This window comes from Nomia melanderi, chromosome 4 (genome assembly GCF_051020985.1).
Source record: "Nomia melanderi isolate GNS246 chromosome 4, iyNomMela1, whole genome shotgun sequence".
Taxonomy (NCBI): domain Eukaryota; kingdom Metazoa; phylum Arthropoda; class Insecta; order Hymenoptera; family Halictidae; genus Nomia; species Nomia melanderi.
This window is the reverse complement of record NC_135002.1, coordinates 10790062-10810624: the sequence shown is the minus strand read 5'-3', so window position 1 is coordinate 10810624 and position 20563 is coordinate 10790062. Positions and strand designations below refer to the sequence as shown.

Below are 20563 nucleotides of genomic sequence, written 5' to 3'. Positions count from 1 at the left end.
TCTCATCAACCCTAATCATCCTCATTGTAATTGTTTATTCTCAGGAATAACTTCCTCAAAACTGTATCCCTTGAATGTAATCATCCATGTGCCCGCCACTATTTGAACTCCAGTCTAATCGCCGTTATATTAGTATTCGTGATCCGGTCGGTAATCGCAGTAAAATGTTGCGTTCCACCCGGCCGTAAGCATGACGCAAATCCATATCGCCGGTGTTTTACAACGGCCGGCATAAATGCCGCGTTAAAATCCGCCGTTCGAATTACTTGAACGCGAGGCGCGGCTGCGCACGCACCCTGCCGCTCGCAATATGGCGTTCATAGCGGGAATCCTCGGTGCGCTGCGGCGGCGTCGCTCGTGCTTCCCCTTTGCGTTCAGCCGTCCGGCCGGCCGATGTACGACGAAACCGCGAGAATCGATCGAAATGCAAGGGGCAACCTTCGAATCGCGGGAAGCGATAACGGGTCGTACGTACGGGTAAGATAATTCGTACGTAAACGCGAGGTATCGAGTTGTCCGTCGACCATTCGTTTGTTCGTTCCGTCCGATTCTCGGCAAGTGTGTAAGTGGCAGCGGCGGCTGAGTGGGGGGAGGACGGACGCGATGGAAGGGAACGGCATTAGCGAGCCGTTGAGCCCGTGTCAGCCGCTGGAAGTTGGTGGCTGTCCGTGAGCCTGTGCGGAGGTTAGAGTTGTGCATTCGCATTCGGCCGCGATCGAGTTTTGTCGTTCGATCCTGCTTCCTTTTCTGCCCGCTTGTCCGGTGAACCGCGGCGAAAAAGAAAAGAAAAAAAAGGGGAGGGAATACGTAAGTGGCGTACACAGTGCGGGGCGCGTGTTCACGGGTGGATTCAAAAAGCGCTGCTGCTCTCGCCGAGTTTGGTTGTTTCTTGGCGTGAGAACGAGCGGGTACGACGACGGCGTGCTAGTGTCGTTGACGTTTCGTGTGTCAGTGTCCTGTCTCTCTCTCTGTCAGTCTACCCAGTTTATTCTCTTTCTACCTCGCTCTCCTTGTCCCTTTCTCTGTCTCTCTCTCTACGATCCTCGTCCTTTCTAACGACTCCGTCCTTCTCTTTCTATTTTACGTTCGTTCGGTTTCCCCGCGTTTGCGATCTGTGCCGCGAGCCGCGTCGTCGCTGCGATGCCAGATGACAGGTGCGAAGCGGTGCCGGCGGTGTCTGCTGACGAGTCGTTCGTGTGTACCGCGGATTTGGGATTAGCTGCAGAATGATGAGCGCGTGGTTGTACTACCGGAAGGGCGGCGAAGAGGACCGAGGACGACGACCACGACGACGAGCTCGAATTCCCTCGCGCTAGCGGTGGGCTATGAGCGCTGACAATGGGGACGACTCCTTGGTAATTATCATACCTTTCTCTTTTTTATTGCCCTCTTTCTTCCTCTGTCTCTTTCTCTCTCCCTCTTTCTCTCTCCCCTTTCGTTTCTCTTAGCTAGCCGATCTCTTTCTTTGTCTCTCTCTATCTCCTACCCTCCCTCTCACTCCCTCTTTCTCTTTCTCGCCGTCTCTTTTTGTTACGCGTAGCGTTGTTGGTTTGTTCCGTGTCTGTATTACGAGCAACGAGGTTCTCGCAGGTTGACAGCGCGCCGTGCGGAAATTATTGTGGATTTGAAAGCTCTTTCTCTGATGCAACGCCGTCACGGAGGAACTAATCTATCCGACTGGAATTCGTGTCGGAGCAGTTTGATATTTTCCAGCAATTTGAATTTTTGGTTGTTGATTTTTGGATACTCTTTCTTTTGTATGTTTCATTTACTTTACACTTTCGACTCCTTTTAATTTTAGTTACATCGTTTTTGTACACCTTGTGTGTTATATTTCTTTTTATTTTTCATTTGCTTTTAGGTTAGGTTTTATTGTAGCCTACGAGTCTGTAGATATCTTGTCCTTTGTTCGTTCCAATCAGGATATTACAACGATTAAAAAAAATATTTATTATGAATCAAATTTAGAGATTACAATTAACCAGAAATTTTCTGAAATATTCGAACCCTGAAATCCTTTAGTCGTAAACGATTCGTGCTCGATCCCCAATGGAACAAGGACAAAGGGAAAGTTAAAATCTTGCGTCGCGGATGTTTCTCGTTATTCCGTACAACTCTGGGTCTCGCGTTACGTGCTTCAAGACCGGTTTCCATTTGTTCATAAGGCGCACCGTTTTCCTCCTAATTTTTTTCTTGTTTCTTGTTCGATTCGCTAACGATACGTCACCGTCCCGGTTTTTAAACAGCTGTTACGGTCAATCGCTGAATATTATCGACCTGTCATTCGCGCGACAACTAGGTAGCCATTTTCTTTTTGCGATGAAACCATCGGCAAATATTTATTCTTTTCGCCATAGTAGACCGCGCAAAACGATTTCCAACAGGAAATTACGGAAAAGTTTCGTGGCCCAGGCACCGGGATGAATTGATTTCGAGCCACCTTGTACGTAACAAGCTTCGACCTTTTGACAATCGTTGACAACGGTGACTAATCGGATCGTGTGTTATTCCGGGCACGAATGTTGTGTTCAAATTCGCCGCTCTTGATCATGCGATACATTCAATGGATTTGAAACGACGATTAAATTCGTTCAGACCAAATATTTCATATTTTCGAAATTTTAGTTTCGAACGAGGTCCCAAACGATTGATCAGTAATTATGCTCTAATGTTGGTGTGTGTGTGTGTGTGTGTGTGTGTGTGTGTGTGTGTGTGTGTGTGTGTGTGTGTGTGTGTGTGTGTGTGTGTGTGTGTGTGTGTGTGTGTGTGTGTGTGTGTCTGTGTGTTGCGGATGGATGTTAATTGCCGACATTTTGGTACCGATCACGTGGTCGAGGGACACATGACCCCTGGACCGACCCATCCGTGCACGGAGTAAAAGTAATTTCTCGGTCTGATGATATTTCTTGCTCGATCGCCGCGGTGTTGTGAAACCGGGTTTCGCGTTTCGCAAGCGAGCCGCTGGTTCGAGACAGGACGAAACAGGGACGAGAGCGGAATACAATTTTCGGCTAGAAGTCTGCGGGAGAGAACGTGCACTCCTTGAAATCGCCCGCTTACTCTGAAACACTGTGCCCAAAATTCATCGTGGTTATAATCTAGCTTATGCATAAATTAATATGGATAGGTTTTGAATAGGAATCGCATGATATACTGTAACATCTGAACTACCGAACAGTCATACTGACTTTTTGGAAGTTTTCTATAGACACTCCAAGAGTGCATCTATTGCGATTTCAATTGATTTACAATTCAGTTTGCGTATTGTTAAATCAATTTCTTTATCAATTTCTCAGAGAAACATTTGTTATCTTTCGAATAATTGCAAAAAGAAGAAATCAAAAGTGGTAATTTTGATTCGTTTGATAGTTCTAGTATAAAAGTAGGAATGTCTTCCCATCGAATTCGTTTTCTCAACATTTTTTCGGTGTTCATGGTGGCAACGTTGTCGCGACAACGAGTCCGGTAGTTCGATGGAACACGTTCAATAACTCGGGAGTCAATGAAACTCGCGCACGCGAAGGTATGCCTACTATTAGGGGACGTTCTGTTTATATTAGAGATCAATCGGCCGAGCGAAACGTTTTCGTAAACCTAAGGTCGCTACTCTGTCTCGAATGCCATATTAATTACCGTTTCACGTTGGGTACGTACTCAAGATTAAATCCTTTTTGTAGACCTTGCGCGTATACTTAGTCTAAAGTGAAAGCGTTCAGGGACATCTCAAGGTCACGCAAAGTTACTCGAATGGAAAGAACACTAAAGTGGACTTAAAGGGCGAGGTAAAAATTTATTTAAACTACTCATTTTTCGATCGATGAAACTGTTCTTTTACTGTCTAAACAATTAAAGCCTCCATCTCCTCTATTTAACTTGTTCGATACGATAAATACCGCGCACATGTTGGTTACTAGCCATCCGAAGCCAATGTAACAAGATAAATTCGTTGTGTTTAAGATGGTTCTCGACTAAAATCAACGCGGTCATTAGTATTCGCATGGTGACTGCGACTAAAGTCGATGCTCGTACCGAAGAGGATAATACCAGTCTACGGCTGACATCGTACGCCGTTTTGGAAACTATCGAAAAGAGTTACGAATCCAATCAGTTCTTTGTTATGTTATTTATTATATGATTCTATACTTATCTTAATAGTTTAACTTACACGTTCTTACAGTGTATAATTTAACGATCTCGAGCGACACATAAAATTTTTTTTTGCAATTAGAGCTGTTCAAGGATCATACTTGAGTCTGGGTTACATACTTGAGTTACACCGCATTATCTTCGCGGAACGCTATAGTCTAGGCTGTTCGAAGTTTGATCTTTCTGGTCTCTTTGCTTTCCGTGGCTCGCCCCTCCCTTCTCTCTCTTTTCTTCCCGGTCTGTCTGGAAAGTTTTTTTCTCGATTGGAAACCTCCTAGATCGCGTTGACCGTTTCGAGATCCCGATTCTGTCGGCGATCTCGGCACGGCATTGCTGGAAAGGCACGGGCGCAGGCGGCCGGGAGCACACAACGCTTTATGAGAATGCAAAGTAATACGTGTCAAGTCTAACGAGGCGCGTCGCGGAATGCAGGAGGCGAGAAAGAAGCGCGAGCTTCGCGAACGCGAGCGCGTAGGAACTGGAGGATCTCCTTTCTAGATGCTCCGGCCCCGAAATTAAAGTCAACAGTTCGCATACCCTAAGATGCTTCGTTATGTGTGCTCGAACCGTTTTGAGTTCCTAGGTCGATCAAGACGTTCTCGAATTCGCCTGTAGTTCTCGAAGATTCTAGAGTCTACTAGACGTGTCTAGAGATTTCAGGTACAGTTCTAGAAGTCTTTGAAACCTAAGTGTTAAAGAATTCAAAAATATCTGATGTATCTGGGGAAACTGGCACGTAGACTGTGAGAAATCTTCCAAGTATCTGACAACTTCGTAGTACCCGAAAATTTCGGAGTTCTTAAGTTTTAAGAGTTGTGTGATTTCTTTGTATTCGAGATTTCCGGAATGTTTAAGGGAATGTAGAATAAAGTTCCTTCTACTCGGAACCTTGTTCTTGAGGACATCAAGCGTAGATGATTAGCAAGGATGCATGGTACTTTGATAATTGTTGATCATTCGGCTGTAGTTTATCGATTTGGAGTTGGAAAAGATGGTTGTAGGTCGCTGATCTTATTATTCACGGGAAGGAATTCCTTGTTGGAATATCGGAAGCAAGTAAGCCTATCTAGAACAAGTTCTCCTTTTTTCAAGACAGCACTTCGGTTCTACAGTGTACCCGGATAAAGAAAATGCATTCCTCGGGCATCTCTCGAAAAGTTCAACCACGCGAGAGAACAAAGAAGGACTTGGTACAAGAAACTCGAACGATAAACGAGTCGATCTGCTGCATTCGATAGATGCTGGCCGTGCCAATGCCACGGGTACTGTTACTTCTAGTTATACGATCCAAGGTGAAGAAAATATAGCTTCCACTCCTACGACGGAGGCAACTAGAAGCTTTCAATTTCCCGTAGAAGTTTTCACCGAAACCCGTTCAAGCTCTTTCACTTTGAATTTCTCTCTAATCGTCTCGAACATTCGTATCTATTAGCTTTCATTAATAAAATCTACAAACACGTTGGTTATTCTTCTTCGAAAATCGCTTGCATCGTATTAGTCAGAAAATCTCGCGTTTATTCCTAAAACTTCGTATTTTTAAAGCGAAGAAATCGTCTCTATCGAACTTGATTCAAAATTTCACTTTCCACTGGAAGTGGTTGAATGAACACGGATCGATCAACGAATATTTACAAATATTTTCCAGCTTCGTACAATTCTTAAATATCAGCGAAGAATCCAAAATATGTACCAATTTCCTTGTTCCGTTATGGAAGTTTGCGGTAAAAAGATATTAGCAAAAAATGTACTGGCATCCATGTATGGGCATCGTCACGCCATTGTAGGGTGAAGAAAAAAACCACGGAACGTCGTGAAATGTTGGTTCGTACACTTTCACGGTTGCATCGTGGCGAGTAGAATCTCGCGGGAAACGGAGAGAAAGAGAGAAGGATTCCTCTGGTTTCGTTCTGAATTCTGAATGGACGTCCGCCTTTCTCACGATCGAACCGGCTCGTGAGAAGATCGATTCGTGCGAAGCGCGGGACGTGTAACTGGAGCATCGGTGCCCGGTGCGTATTTTTCATCTTCCGTTCGTTCGCAGTGTCAATATTGGAACAGACCGCAGGAACGTTACGGTTCGGGGCGGAGGAAGCGAATCGGCGTCGAAAGGTGCTTTCGTTTGCCGGACAAACACATTAAGCATTATAAACACCCGAATTATTTGTGAACGCCGATTCCCCTGCATCGGTTCGTTCGTCGTCGGAGCATCCCCGTGCCGTGAAACAAAGAGCACAATTTTAATTTTGTTAATTTTACGGTGCCACGAGACCGTGAAATATTCGATTCCGTTTCATTTATCAAGAATTTAGAGTCGCTTAACACGGCGAACGTTAATTGGTTCACTCGGGGAGTTCAATGCTTGAGCAGGGAAGAAGATTCGCACGTTAATTTGCGTTTAGATATACTGAAACGAGATTTAACTTCGAGAATCCGCCCATCTAGTATTCCGATTCCCCGTAACGAGCTCGAAGAGCATTATTTTCATCGCGATTCCGACGTTTACCTTATTAATTACGATATATCGTGGCGATTATCGTTTCAAGTTTCTCGCGTGTCGCGAATTTCATTTGAGTGAGATGATATGTTCTCGTAACAATGATTTCTTAACTGATGTTGAATTTTAATTCATCATTTAAGGTCTTCATGGGTAATTTGTTTCGATTTTATATGTTTTGTTGTAATTGAAATAGGAACATGTATTTTATTCGTAAACAAATTTTATGAAAATGAAATTTGACTTTTCGTAGCAATGATTTTCCTGAATAAGAATCAACTTACGATTATGTTAAATATCTTTTTGTTTCTTTGACTGTGTTCGAAAGGACTTAAAGCCTCGCGTTATATCGATCTCAAACAAGTTTTGCGAACTATAGACGTATAAAGATTTGTGGCTCAGCAACGAGCTTACGTTTGATGAGAACGTAGCTACTGACAATTCTTTTATAATCGCTCAGTCGCGTGTCCCGCCCAGAATTTCAGTCCGCCAACCCGGATTGAGATATTAGATCCACTTAAAACGTTTAACGCGATTTTCAGTCCCGGCGAAGGACACTTGAGTTTCTCCGCGAGACGAAGGTTATAATATTTAAGCCGGCGCACTATGTATATCTGGCCGTTGAATTCAATAATGGCCGACGACCCTGGAATTCCGTGAGAAAACGATTGAATGGAATGGAATTGCGGAAACGTTAAATAAAACGGAAATTGATATAGATTAATTGATAATGTAAATATAAATTGCTGGATCTATTTGCATCGTATTATTTAATGCTCATAAATTTATAGATTACTCGGGCGATACCACCGGGATAAATTTATATAGTACGTTTTAATTGATTATGCGTTCCACGCGGTTAGTTTTACGAATTACGGTTACGATGCTCGAACAGGCGTAATATTATTGAACGTTAATATAAAGAAAAAATAAACGTGAGAAAGGAAATGTTCACCGGGCGTAAGTTGAATGCTTTCATTAAGAATCAAAGGCGGGGACCCGCGGACGTTCATTAATATTGTGAAACGATTGGCCGCGTGGCGGCAAACATTTATACAAATGGCACGACATGATTGCAGTCATTGGAAAACGTTCTCCGCACATTCGAGTCGGGTAGACTGGTCTATTATAAGTCAGTATCGAGTTCTGTTTATGTAAAATGGGGCAATTATGATCCGGTGCGATCGCAAGTGAAGAAGGCAGTTATAGCACTGTCCACAATGAATGTTTCGCAATTATCCAGATTCGGAATGTTCTTTCTTTTCCCGCTTCGGGTATTATAATTGACGAGTTCAGTCAGAAAGAACAGTCATTTTTCCTTATCATTAACCTCGTTCGGGCAACGAACATTACTCGTGACTCAACCTAACAATTAGAGACAATGTCTGATGGGTTTTTGCACGACGATGAAGCCTATTTATTTCTTTTTCTTTTTCAAAGAGGAATGTTTTTAAATTGAACGGTTAACGACCAGAAATAGATTTTGCAACGAACAGCGGTGCAATGCTTCTTCGTCGTCGAATTCGTATTCGACTTTATCGTCAGGGACTTGACCGACTTGAACCGGCTAACTGTTTCGACTGATTCGACCTTGATTGCAATATCGCTTCCGCGAGGATCTGGCTACCAGACAGCTTTTTACGATCGCCGTAAAAATCATCGTTCTTTTTCGTTTTTTCTCCTGTTCGAACCACGCCGGGTCAACACCTGGCCGGTGTAGACGAGAACGATATCCTCGCAGGTATACGGATTAACTATAGAAAACATTATTTTGGAAATATATTCGTTCAGATATTCTTGATAACATGTATTAATCATGAACATTATATAAGAAGTACATAAATCACTGAAACATCTTTCATATTACATGAATTGTGGGAATATTCTCAGATATATTATTTGTCGAAATATTCTGAGAAATGTATTGCTGATTGAGATTATCTCGAGAATACAGCAATAGTCGATGTATTCATTTTTCAAACAGTTTATGCAAAAGTTTGTTCAGAAATATATCAAGGAACACAACGTACCACAGACTCAGTATCGTTTTAAGAACTACAATATCATTTTAGGAATTACAAGTGGGATTTACAATAAAACATTAGAATTCTCGATGACTAACAGTTCCCACATATCGTCAACACGTTAAGCGGTGAACTGTGGAATTTAGTTTCAAGAATCTCTAATAATGTTCGCAATGAAATCAAATAATGAAGCGTATACTCATCAAACGCGCCGATAACATGTTTCAACAGAGAACTGAAGCAAAACGAAGAAGAATTACATGTTTATCTTAAAAATAAATAATTGATCGTTGAGAGCATTAGTATCATTTTGGTTTTAAGACGACGCGTATACTCGTCGAACGCAGTTAACTGGTTAATCCTCTATCGCCAATTTCGATGCTATCTACTAATTGCTAGCACTTGTACTGATTACGATTGAATCGCGCTTTATGTGCCGTCGAGGGCTCGAAACCTGTAGTTTTTCGTGGCACCGTGAAAAAGGGCTGGTTCTGGGTCACGCGTGAGACCCACGCGACTTCGTGACTCATGGACACCCACGCGATCGAGGCCTGAAACTCGTCAAGGTTCCCGTGTGCTGCAATTCCCGGGGCGAACGAATTCGCGTGTCCCGCGTCAACGAAAACGAGAATCGGTGTCGATTTCGGAACTGGTGAAATTACAATAAGGAATAATAAACACCGTGCTACAATAAGGAACAGTAAACAAAAATAATATCGTGTATCCTCAAATGACTCATCCCGTATAATTCGATCGAGCGAATCGGGCTAATTGGATATCTAATTGCTGGCTGCGCAAAGAAACGCTTCTCGGCCCGAATAATCGCTGAAAACGGATGGTTGACTACCACTGGCGAACACATGTCTTTATGGCCGCTCCTTCCTTCGTGTGAAAGTGGAGAAAACCTTTCGCGACTGTCGACGACAAGGATCTAATCGCGTCTGTGTACCGGCTGCGCTTCGCGTTTTTTCCCCGCACCGGATATAATTCTGCTCCTCCATTTATTAACTGATAAATCTTGACCGAGAGTTTGTGAACCAGTTTCCGACGACGCAAAAATGGCAGGCATGCGTCCTGCCTTTCTAGGCGCCAGGATGTAACAGCGAAGAATCGCAACAACTCCGTTCTTTGGGAGGATATATACCGGGTGGTACATACATCGATATGGTTCAATCGATATCTTGTTCTAGCGATGTTTGAAAATTCGATTTTTCATCTAATCAGAAGTATTCATCCCCTTAACATCTTCTATGATGTCGAATCAGACTCGTGACGAAAGTTTTCAACCGAATTTAACAAATGTAATTTATTTATTTGTCGTATAAATGTATTATTACTATTATCAATCATTAACCTCGAGAGTAAACGTAGGCACGAGATAAGTATCAAGTTATTTTCTTTCTCTATTAAATTATCAACGACAAACTACAGTAATCTCTCGTTTAACGCTGTTAATTGCATCCACGGAAACTTCGCGTTAAACGAATCGTGTTATGCGACACTCACATTACATACAAAAAGGGGTTAGGTTCTGAAGCCTTTGTTTTTCATTATAAAAATGCGCCTAGCAGCTCGACTATCTACAATGTTTACATATACATCTACGTGCTAAAAGGTAATTCTCCTAATATAGGGTAGACCAAGGCGAATCGGATAAAAATAGAAATATTGTATAATCTGTATTACTTCATACTTCTTCCCCTACATTCAATTTAATATATTTTCAATTGTTTCAAACCGTTGTTTGCCATCAGCACGTGTTAAAATCGAAGCATCGGAATTTGGAGCGAATCGAATATTTCTTACTTTCCAGTGGATTGTTTTTAAAACGAAGGTTTTTCAGCTTTTAAGAAGTTATTTCATTAATGTTGAAGCCGCATGTGTATTAATAACAAATTCATGAAAAAAATTGTCATTCTTAGCCTGAACTATTTGATTTTCGCCGCTAAATCTAAACTGATCCGATACGCCTCGGTCTACCCTAAATTTGTAAAGTTAAAAGAATTTGTAAATCGCATTATACCGAGACCGCGTTGTTTGAGTATCGCGTTAAACGAGGGATTAATGTAATATCAAGCACAGTTGTGAAGGAAATCATAGCACAAGTTAATCTCGATTTGCATAATACTCGGTTTGGATCAAATTTTATCCGACGTGGATTTACAGTCGAAGATCTATAATCAACTGGAGTGGGGGTTGGGGTCACGGGTGTCATCGGATTGGAGCAACAACCTCGTTATTCATAGCCCGGGCTTTTGGACCCGGAGACTGTCGGGAGTAATTACGATCCAGCCAGCGGCTTGTCAGCTCGTAAGGTCGTTTACTTTCGTGTGCCGCTTGCCGGGCCATGTGCGCGTGTGCGTGCGAGTACCGGTGTAGAAGGAGCTAGAAAGCTTGGACAGAGCTGTGGCCGCGATAAAATTTTCGCCCTAGTCGAGACGGGTGTTCATTAACCCCCTCGGGTTCGTCGCACGCGGATTTATCCGCGTACGCCGATTTCTTTCCGAACCGGCAGTTCTCAAAAGCTTCGCCGCGGATAAAACACGCTCGCGAGTCGACCCTACAACTCACCTCGGAGATCGTTGTTCGTTTTTTCTCTAGGAACGAACCTTGGTTTATTATTTATCAAGAATAATTAAAATTTATTTAGACGAAGCATTTCTCGACTCTTTGCGAACGAAGACTTTTTAAAGTTTCAATTTGTTAACTGTGGAATTTGACTTGAAAAAATTCTCGTTTTGCTCGCAATGAAATAAAAAAATAAAGTGTGCACTCGTCAAATGCAGGACGAATGCACCTACGGTATATTTTAATGAAAAACCAAAGCAAAATAAAGATGAATTAAGTATTCTGAAAAAGTGGATAATTCATCGTTGAAAGAATTAGTATCATTTTAAGCTTTAAGATGACGTGTACATTCGTCAAATTCAGTGAACTAGTTAAGAACCTTTCCAATAGGAAGTTACATTGTATATAAAAATTCCAAATATTACAGAAGAAGGATATTGTGGATTAATGACTTGTTATTTAATTAATTAAATTACTGTCTCGTACCTTGCCATTTTAGATACCAAGGACCTTTGTCGCCAATATATTGCCGATTACAGATATTTCTCGTGATAAATCTATCGAAAGGAATTTGGAAGATTCAACGGTAAAAACGAGTTAGGTCTGGTTTATACGCGTGTTTCCTTGTTGTTTGGGCTTTCGTAGTTTTGTGTATAGAAATAAAGTAATATTGGTGAACTGACTATTTCTTGGTTCTGGAGAAATACTGATATATTGTGTCCACTTCGCGTAACAATTAATTTCTTATTCTTTTTTATAACTAAATTTTAGAAAATTATTTGTGGTCTGCGATTCTTGTGTTGGGAGTTTAATGTGATTTAATGAAATTCTTCTTTCATTTAGATTTCGACAGAACCTTTACTGCGCAAATTGAATTTTGAATTTTAAAGGGCGGAGATAGATGTAGTAGATGGAACGGTAACGGAACTGCGAGGAACGTGCAGTATGAGAGTCGTTAACGTTTAGCACGACCCTCGATCAATTGCCGGTATCTTCGTAGTCGTTTGTAGAACGATTTAGAAGAATGATACCAACGGGAAGTCTTGCACGTGAAATGAGCAATAAAATGTATCGGTATTCCGGTGAAAGCTGCACGCGAAGGCCGACAGAATAAACGCAAAACGATCCATTATGATTAGCGCGGTACTAGTCGTGTACAGGACGCCTGGCGATCGTAGGAATTATATAATTGATCATCAAAGGCTAAAAGTAAACATTTCCATTACGGTTTCGTGTTCCGTAGATAATCCATCGAATTGTTGCCTTTTTGTCGAAGTCGATTGGTTAAGTGTATTTGCCATTAATTCATGAGTTATCTCTAATAAAAGCCATACTCCGTTTCCTTCTGATATAATCGGATCGCGGATATTTCAATAAATTCTACGCTCTATTGTGAAAGGAGAATTTATTAAGAAAACATTAATGTCAGACCGAAAGTTTCTTTTAATTTTCGTTTAATTAACATCCGTTTAATGAACTTCCGTGGTGTTCTGGTGAATTTCTCGTTTGAAAACCAGAAATAGTCTAGAGCGGTTCTTTAAGCGTTGAGAGGGGAACGGTCTTTTCCATTTTCGTTGGCTGTTCACGGTGTTTCAGTTCGCCAGACGAAATATAGATTTCCCGAACAGCCGTCGCGGCGTGGTCTTAGGTCCTCAGGATGGTTGTTTTGCGTACTCCGCGGCGTGTTTGCACGCCGGCCCAATCCTTGTACGTGACTTTATGCATCGCGCAACGGCACGTTTCGTTTCCGTTTCTCTCCGCGCGCGCACCGGTGCAATTCACCGAACAGTAAATCTTGTTAGCTCTCGCGCGCGACTATTCACTCTCCGTTCGCCGGACCACTCGCGTCAGTCTTGTGCGCGAGAGCACGCCGTCCCGACGTAAAATCGATGCGATGCTCTACTCACCCTACCTCAGAATCAACGGAAAATGAGCTCCAGACTGAGAAATTCTACGGCTGAAAATATTCCCCCGGTGACTCGAGTTCAAACACCTTTAACCCCCTTTCATCCGTCGCTGCGTCCGACGAATTGATTTCAACAGCCAGAATTATCGTGCTTTATTAATTAGGGATCCTACCAACAGTCTGGGTACTCGAGTAATCGATTCAGCGCTAACCGAACGTGCCAGCCTAGCATAGATGAGATCTGCGAGTCAAAGCCTTTACCTGACGTAGTCTCCAGCTGTCCAACCGATAGATAGGATGGCGAATTTTTGGTCGAAATCAGATCTAGACTATGATATCCAAGTGCTGGGAAGATAAAAATGAGAATCATTCGGTCTGGATCCGTTGGATCTTCATTTGAACGCTTGACATATTTTAAGATGAATGTTAGATCATCTCTAATGCATATAACGAATCGAATATAATAGATTTTCTTTGAAACACTTCGTCGATTTCTTAAACGAATCAGGAGGATCCGCATACAATTTCTATTTATCCCCTTCCATTTCGCCTTTTACTTAATCGTTAAACAATGGATTATGTACTGAATTTATTGGCTGTTTAAATATCTCCATATCTTCGCGACATTCCTGTGAACACAGAACGTAAGGAGAATTCACTCTAGGATAAGATAAGCCGAAGTGGTTCTCTAATTGAAATTGTTGGGTTTATCTTCATTCATGTATTCTCTAACCATGAATCAATCGGCAGTTCGTTCGGTGACGCAGCAGCGCGGCTGTAGATAGAATCCGTGTTGCGACGCGATGACGTAGTTGGATGATTGCGTCACATTCTCGACGTCACGGTTGCGTTTATCACGTCGGCTGGCGTGATTCCGGTAGCTGTCGCTTGATAACGAGTGAAGTACAGCTAGCCGGCTAGCGGTTACAATAGTTTATCGATCCGCGTGTTGGACGGACCAAGCCGCGAATTTCGTAACTTCCGAAAATACCCGTTGCACCAATGATTAAACTGTGTCTTTGATTCTTCTTACATATTTGGTCAAACTTTATTTAACACGTTGAATGCCACGGGGGTCACCGGTGACGTCCAAGCAAATTGAATTACTATAATTCACTCAATTAAACGATGATTATTGACAAACACTTCTACATTATAAATAATGCTACCCAATGGGGTGACATTCAGCTAGATGAACGTACAATGATAATAATCCAATTTAATCAAATGATTTAATATTTTATATTCTCCATTTGGTATATTTTGCTCTATGAAATCGTGTGGAATTTAATGTGTTAAATAGAATTATTAACTGGAACATAAAGACTCCCAAACAAAAAATGTATTTGTATAAATACTTTCTTCATCTTCAAAAGTTGTACTGCATTCATCGACTTTCAGATTTCACGAAACCTGCATCAGAGTTAGTTTGCCTTGAAAATACCAATTCTTCTCAGTTCATCGTGTGACGACAGTTGCTTCTGACACCGAACTGCATACATCGCATGTATCACGAAACTTGGGAACTCATGCACGCATCAAAACACGTTTCACCGTAAAGTAAACAGAGGCGAATAAGATCAATTTCTGTTTGACAGTATAGAAGTAAAAATGCTTGAATGTTAACTCTTTGCATTATAACAAAGAAAATTCAACAAATACAAATATTATTCAATTCTTTTAAATTAAAAATAAATATTATTCTTCCGTTATCAATTATTATACTTTAGAGCAAACATAGATATAGATGCCTATAATGTTTCTCTTTTTTCAATAAATTATTAATGAAAAAGTAGCTGTATCGGTCATTGCTAAGAAATAAATCATAGGACAAGGGATTAATACTATGTGAAAAAAATTTGTATATCTTTCTTTTGCAAAGAGGAAACGAAAGGTGAGGAATATACTTTACGATATAACAAGTCTAGACTGGATTCACCTTGGTCTACCTTATGGAGAGATCTTTGCATCGGTTTAGTATCGTCCCGTACACAGAGCGTACAGAAGTATTTCCACGATCTAATATTTCATTCTACCAGTTTCCGTTTCGCGTGAAATTTAAACCACACTTTACGAAATAGAGTCGCTTCACCGAGGGAGAGGCTCCATCTTCTGCGACAAAAGTGATACCATGAAGCGTCGATTTGCTTGATGCGATGGGCGCTCGTAATAATAATACGTCCGCGTAAAAATCTCTGGCGACGTGATTTCACGGTCTGGTCTTGGTACGTTGTACTCGAGCCGCCCCTTCCTGCCGGCATTGTCATCCCCGTGAGCACACGGTTGTAGAGGGTGAATTTGATGACTCAGGGGGCTTTATGGGGAATGAAATTACGCCCCATCTCTCCACGGGGACCATTGTAGAGACGAGACGAGCAAACATCTTGACGGTGTAGTGGCTGTACCATCCTGGAGGGGTGCTGCCGTAAAATAGACGCATTTTCAACATAGTTTCCCAAGTTTCCGGCGTGTCTACTCCCGAAAACATTTTATCCTCCGCGAAAATAATTGCTCCAAACATTCGGATGTGAGGAAGAAAGATTAACTCTTCGTGGTCGAGTGTCGCTGCGATGGCGACTTCGAAAATTCATATCTATAATTGACAGCTGTGAATGAATAATTGAATATCTTGATTTATTTAGGTGGATAAAGAAAGATTGATACGTGGTTTTTTTTAATGTTTAATGTCTAATCTGCGATGGATAATTCAATTTTATATGGAATGAGTGTGTGGAATATTAACAAATTCTTGGTATAAGTTACGGGGGTAGTTTCTTCAGCTTTTATGCTGTACGTAAAAAGCTGTCGATGGTTAACACGTTAAGCGCCATGTCAGTCACTGGTGACTGACGCTTCTGAATGACTAAAAAACAATCGTAATATACAAGACAACCGATGTGAAATAAAAATGTTTAATAAGGCAACTAAGTTGATAATAGTTTAACGCAAACGTTGCAACGCCAAACAATTCATAAGTATTCCCACTTTTCTTTGCTACAAAAGACAAATTCTATGGAAAACGCTTAAGATTTTCGTGGCGCTTAACGTATTAACATGATCTGATTTATTGAAGAATAATGAGAGTGAACGCTTAAATAAAAACAATTGAATTGTATTCGACCAATCGTCTTGCTGATATACAAGAGAAAGAATATGTTTATTTTTTTATAATGCGTCGAGATAGATTAATTAGCACTCCAGATAATTTTGTAATCTATTAGTTCCAAACCATTTTTATAGCTAGCGAAAATTAAAAATGTTATGTTATAACATTTCTTAGATTTCTTTATTTTCTTTTTTAATACAAAATTTGGATGCGTAGAACGTTCAATAATCTTAGGGTGGCTTTTTACAATTTATTCATTACAATATTTAACACTATAAATAGTGTCATAGTTGAGCCTATAGAGTGCACGAGGTTAATTGGTTCAAGCGAAGGAATCAACGGAAATGTACAAAATATGAAACTTCGATATAGGTTACGATCGACGCAGTACCGGTTCCCCGCGCCGCTATTAAGCGGGCAGCCATTGAAACGGCGGGATGTACATTTTCTCCATATCTGAATAATATCCTGATTACGTGTAATCGTGGGAGACAGGAGTTTTTTTCCAGGATTCGTGTAGAAAGCGTGACTGAAACGAAATCCAGCGATTCAATGTCGACCGTGCGCATCGCGTAGAGACACGCATAAATTCTTTGCTCAGCGGCAATAATCGCGATCATCGCGATCATGGCACTATTGATAAGGTAGGAACGAGCGAGTTTTTACAGAATTCTCTTGACATTTAGTGAACGAATATTTTTCTGTCTACTTATTTCAGTACCGAGCATTTTTGAGGAAATGAAATAAACCAATAGTCATGTTTCCAAAACGTTGTTATTTTATCAAATGAATATCATCATTAATAAAATGTTGAAAAACTACTTATTTTCATACTTAGCACTTTCCACTATCATGATATTTTGCAAAACATTATGCGTTAATAATTAAAGGAATAAGGTCGTGCTAATTCATTTTCCTAAATATTCAACCAGAAACATCAAAGTCTTTTCACACGCTGACAGTACACTTTTCAATACATAAAATAAATAAAATATCCGCTTACAGTTAAAGAAGGATATTTCGTTGAAAACCTAACAAAACCCTGTAACACAAATATCTATTGAATTCTCGATTTCGTAAATTAGTGAACGTACGAATCATATAAATATATTCTCGATCTGGTTATGATAATTTTGATCCTGGTCCTATTCCACGCGCGAACTATTTACGCACCAGCGGAGTAGAATTTCGTAAGAGGCATCGATTTAAGCGGACATAAATTGTGTGTTCAGTCCGTTACTTCAATTCTTCATTCGCAGCTGAGTACCTCGATTCACTCGTAACAGTAAAAAGCAATAGCAATAAGACTTTTTTAAGGAATTGCTATAAAGCTTTAGATCAAGTAGAATAAGCGTGTAACGACCAGACGAGCCATGCCGAACCAATCATGGCACACGCGTACTCCATGAAACACGCAAGAGGATCATCGATTCGTTCCATTCTAAAATTGCTGAACATCTTTGAATCATTTACACGTGTTCTCGTATCGTGCGTATATAAACATTGACGCACGGCTTCATTGCAGTTACACAAAATCCACTACGTCATGATCGTATTCTCGCACCGACGCGGTTCGCGAATTTTTCTCGTTAAACGGAGACTTCGTAAATAAACATTTTATGTGCGTGCGTAAGTGCACCCACGTTTCATCTCAGCTCGTAAGTATTGAAAATAGAATACGATCCGTTCCTGTTAATAAATAATCCCTCATAAAGCGTTTCTCGTGTGTCTCGATTGAGAAAATAATCAGAGTAAGTCCGGTGAAATTTGTTCCGAGGAGGTCCGAATAAATGAATCAAAAAGACTCGAGTCATTCCATTAACGAACGCACTACTCGTGGCACTCGTGAATCAGGAACAGCTCTGGTGTTTCTGGAGAGATCGAGTTTATCGATCGTGCTGCCGGCAGCCCCTTCCGATGGTAATGTCATGGAACGACTTTATCCGTCCCATGTGACGGAAGTCAGGGTTGTAGCTAGACAACCTGGAAATGGGGAGCATGTTATACGTTAACACTTCATTTGAAAACGTTACGTTGTATATTATAATTAGGCATTGTAATTTTTAATTGAGAGAAGTATCACAGTCAAAATAAATTGTCAATGAAAATAAAGAATAATATTTTAACACTAGGTTCAGGGCATTTATTGTATAGTTTATTCTCTTGTTTCTAGAAAAATTGATGGTCACTTAACGCTTATTGAATAACGTTTATAAAATTTAATATGTGTCGAATTTTCATTAGCTGATGCATTTACTTTGATATTACTAATGTTCTAGGAGAAAGAGAACATATATTTTCGTCGCAGAAGTAAATTTATTCTCAACATTATATTTAATTAAATAGTATACAGAGGGTTAAAAAATAAAAATGTGGACTGAACTTCGATACACCAAGCACATTAAAATATGGCAAACTAACAATTATCTGAACACCGTAAAACAGTTATAAAAATTTGAGAATATTTTCCACTCAATTTCCAAAAAAGAATGACTGGAAAGGAAAAGCACATACTTATTGCAGGAATAAATTCACCATTAAAAACAAACGCTGTCAATCAAAAAGATCAATCAACACGAACTACAAGAACCGCACTTATCCTTCAAGAGTTAACCTGTTGCACTAGGAACAACTCGGTTCGGTGCACCAGAATCACAAAGCTTCCAACTTTAAATTTCATAATACAATCAAACCTGAAATATCCATAAACATTCATACCAATTTACATAAAACAATATATCCCTTAACATTAGGTGTACAAACATTCATCCCATATTTTATTCCATCGCCTCCAGAAAAACTGATCATTTATATAAATTTTAAACAGCGTAGCTTCAAACACAAACAATTTCAACAAATGTCCCTCGAACTCCAACCAAAATCCACAAACATTCCCCAAATACTACTTACAAAATTCAGTACACATAAATTCAACGCATTCCGCACACCTACACTTAAATAACACACAAACTCTCTTACGTCTTCAAAAACGTCCTCTTCCATCAGAAAACGACGAACCTGACTACACCTGCCAAAAGATCTTTCCGCTGCAGAGGATCGGACTCTCAGCATGAAGCAGCGCAGGTTCAAAGGATCGCGAGAACGTCAGCCAATCCGAAAAAGAGCAGAAAGAAGAAGAAAGGCAAAAGAAAAGAAAACGAGAGAAAAAGAGAAAAATTCTCGATTCTCCCATGTTCCCGAACAGCTGAGCACTCGGTGCCGGGTGGTTGGCGTACGGGAACACGGATTTACGTCAGTGTGTAGCCCACGACTGATAATGGAGACGGTCGGGCAAGAGGCCGTGGTCAGTTCGATTGCATTCAGCCGGCTCGGTCGAATCGCGTGTTCGCGCGCCGCGCTGGGTGAGCTCCAGTCGTAGTCGGGACGGCGAGCCGCGCGGTTCGGTGACACAGTGATCCGTTCGCGACCGTTCTACGTAGGACTCGCGTTCGTGTCGCGGCTCTCTTTTTTACCTTTCTCTTGCTGGCCCCTCGTTCCTGACTACTCGTTTCTTCCCCCTTTTTTCTTGCTCTCCACTCTTCCACCGGCGTCTCGTTACGCGCGAGCACCACCTGTGCTCAGCCCCCGATCCTCATCGTCCGTCCGGACCTGTGCTGCGAGTTCCCAGACGACATTGTTTACGGTCGCGTGTGCGTGCGGCGGACGTGATTAAACCCGACGAGCAGGGTGAGCAGGTGTCGACGGTCGAGTCCTGCTCGAGGATCCCGTCGCGCTTCGAGGATCCCTTCGGAACCGCGCAGAGTCGTTCCTTTCGAAGGTTTCTTTCATTTATACTTCACCTTTCCGTGAACTTTGCCTTTAATTACTGAGAATTCGCGTTGACGTTCGCGTGAGCTCGCGTATCTCGTCGAATGATCTTCGGGTTTTGTAATAATATTGGAATGCAATTGGTTTGATCATTAGTTTGCGGGAAATTTAACGTTTGCCTTAATCGAGTTTCTTATTTTGTGCTTTGAGTTGCCTTTTTGCTTTGGATTTTTGTTCTAGAGGGGCTCGCGTGAGTGTGAGAAGCAATTCTTGTTGAGAAGAGTGACATTGTTTTAAACTTGCTTAAAATTGCTAATTATTGCTCGGTCGTTGTGTGGTCACTTTCGCGCTATTGAAGGAATGATAGTTTGATTGGTGCGGCTTCGAGTGCGACTGAATACTAGCACTGTAAGGGAGAAATACGAATTGTCATTAAGGCTTTTGTTTTTCATCGTGCTTTGTAAATTAGAGTTTTACATAACTGTACGTGGTTCGTAGTCTAGCGATATAAGACTTGTACCGAGCTGCTCCGTTCTCTTGTTTTTCTCGCT

At 41.2% G+C, this 20563-nt stretch overlaps 1 protein-coding gene across 6 annotated transcripts in view; it reads left to right on the top strand.

Moving 5' to 3' along the window:
- The first annotated feature begins 313 nt into the window (after positions 1 to 313).
- Rgl (Ral guanine nucleotide dissociation stimulator-like) overlaps positions 314 to 20563 on the top strand; it is a 57432-nt gene continuing 37182 nt past the window's right edge. For 2 of the 6 annotated variants that reach the window (XM_076367024.1, XM_031982621.2), the window contains exon 1: positions 314 to 1355. In XM_076367024.1, the coding sequence (XP_076223139.1) occupies positions 1326 to 1355 (30 nt within the window). In that variant the 5' untranslated portion in view covers positions 314 to 1325. Of the gene's footprint in view, positions 1356 to 19877; positions 20023 to 20271; positions 20421 to 20563 lie in introns of those variants that run through there. The other 4 variants (XM_031982626.2, XM_031982627.2, XM_031982625.2 and 1 more) reach the window with 4 other exon arrangements.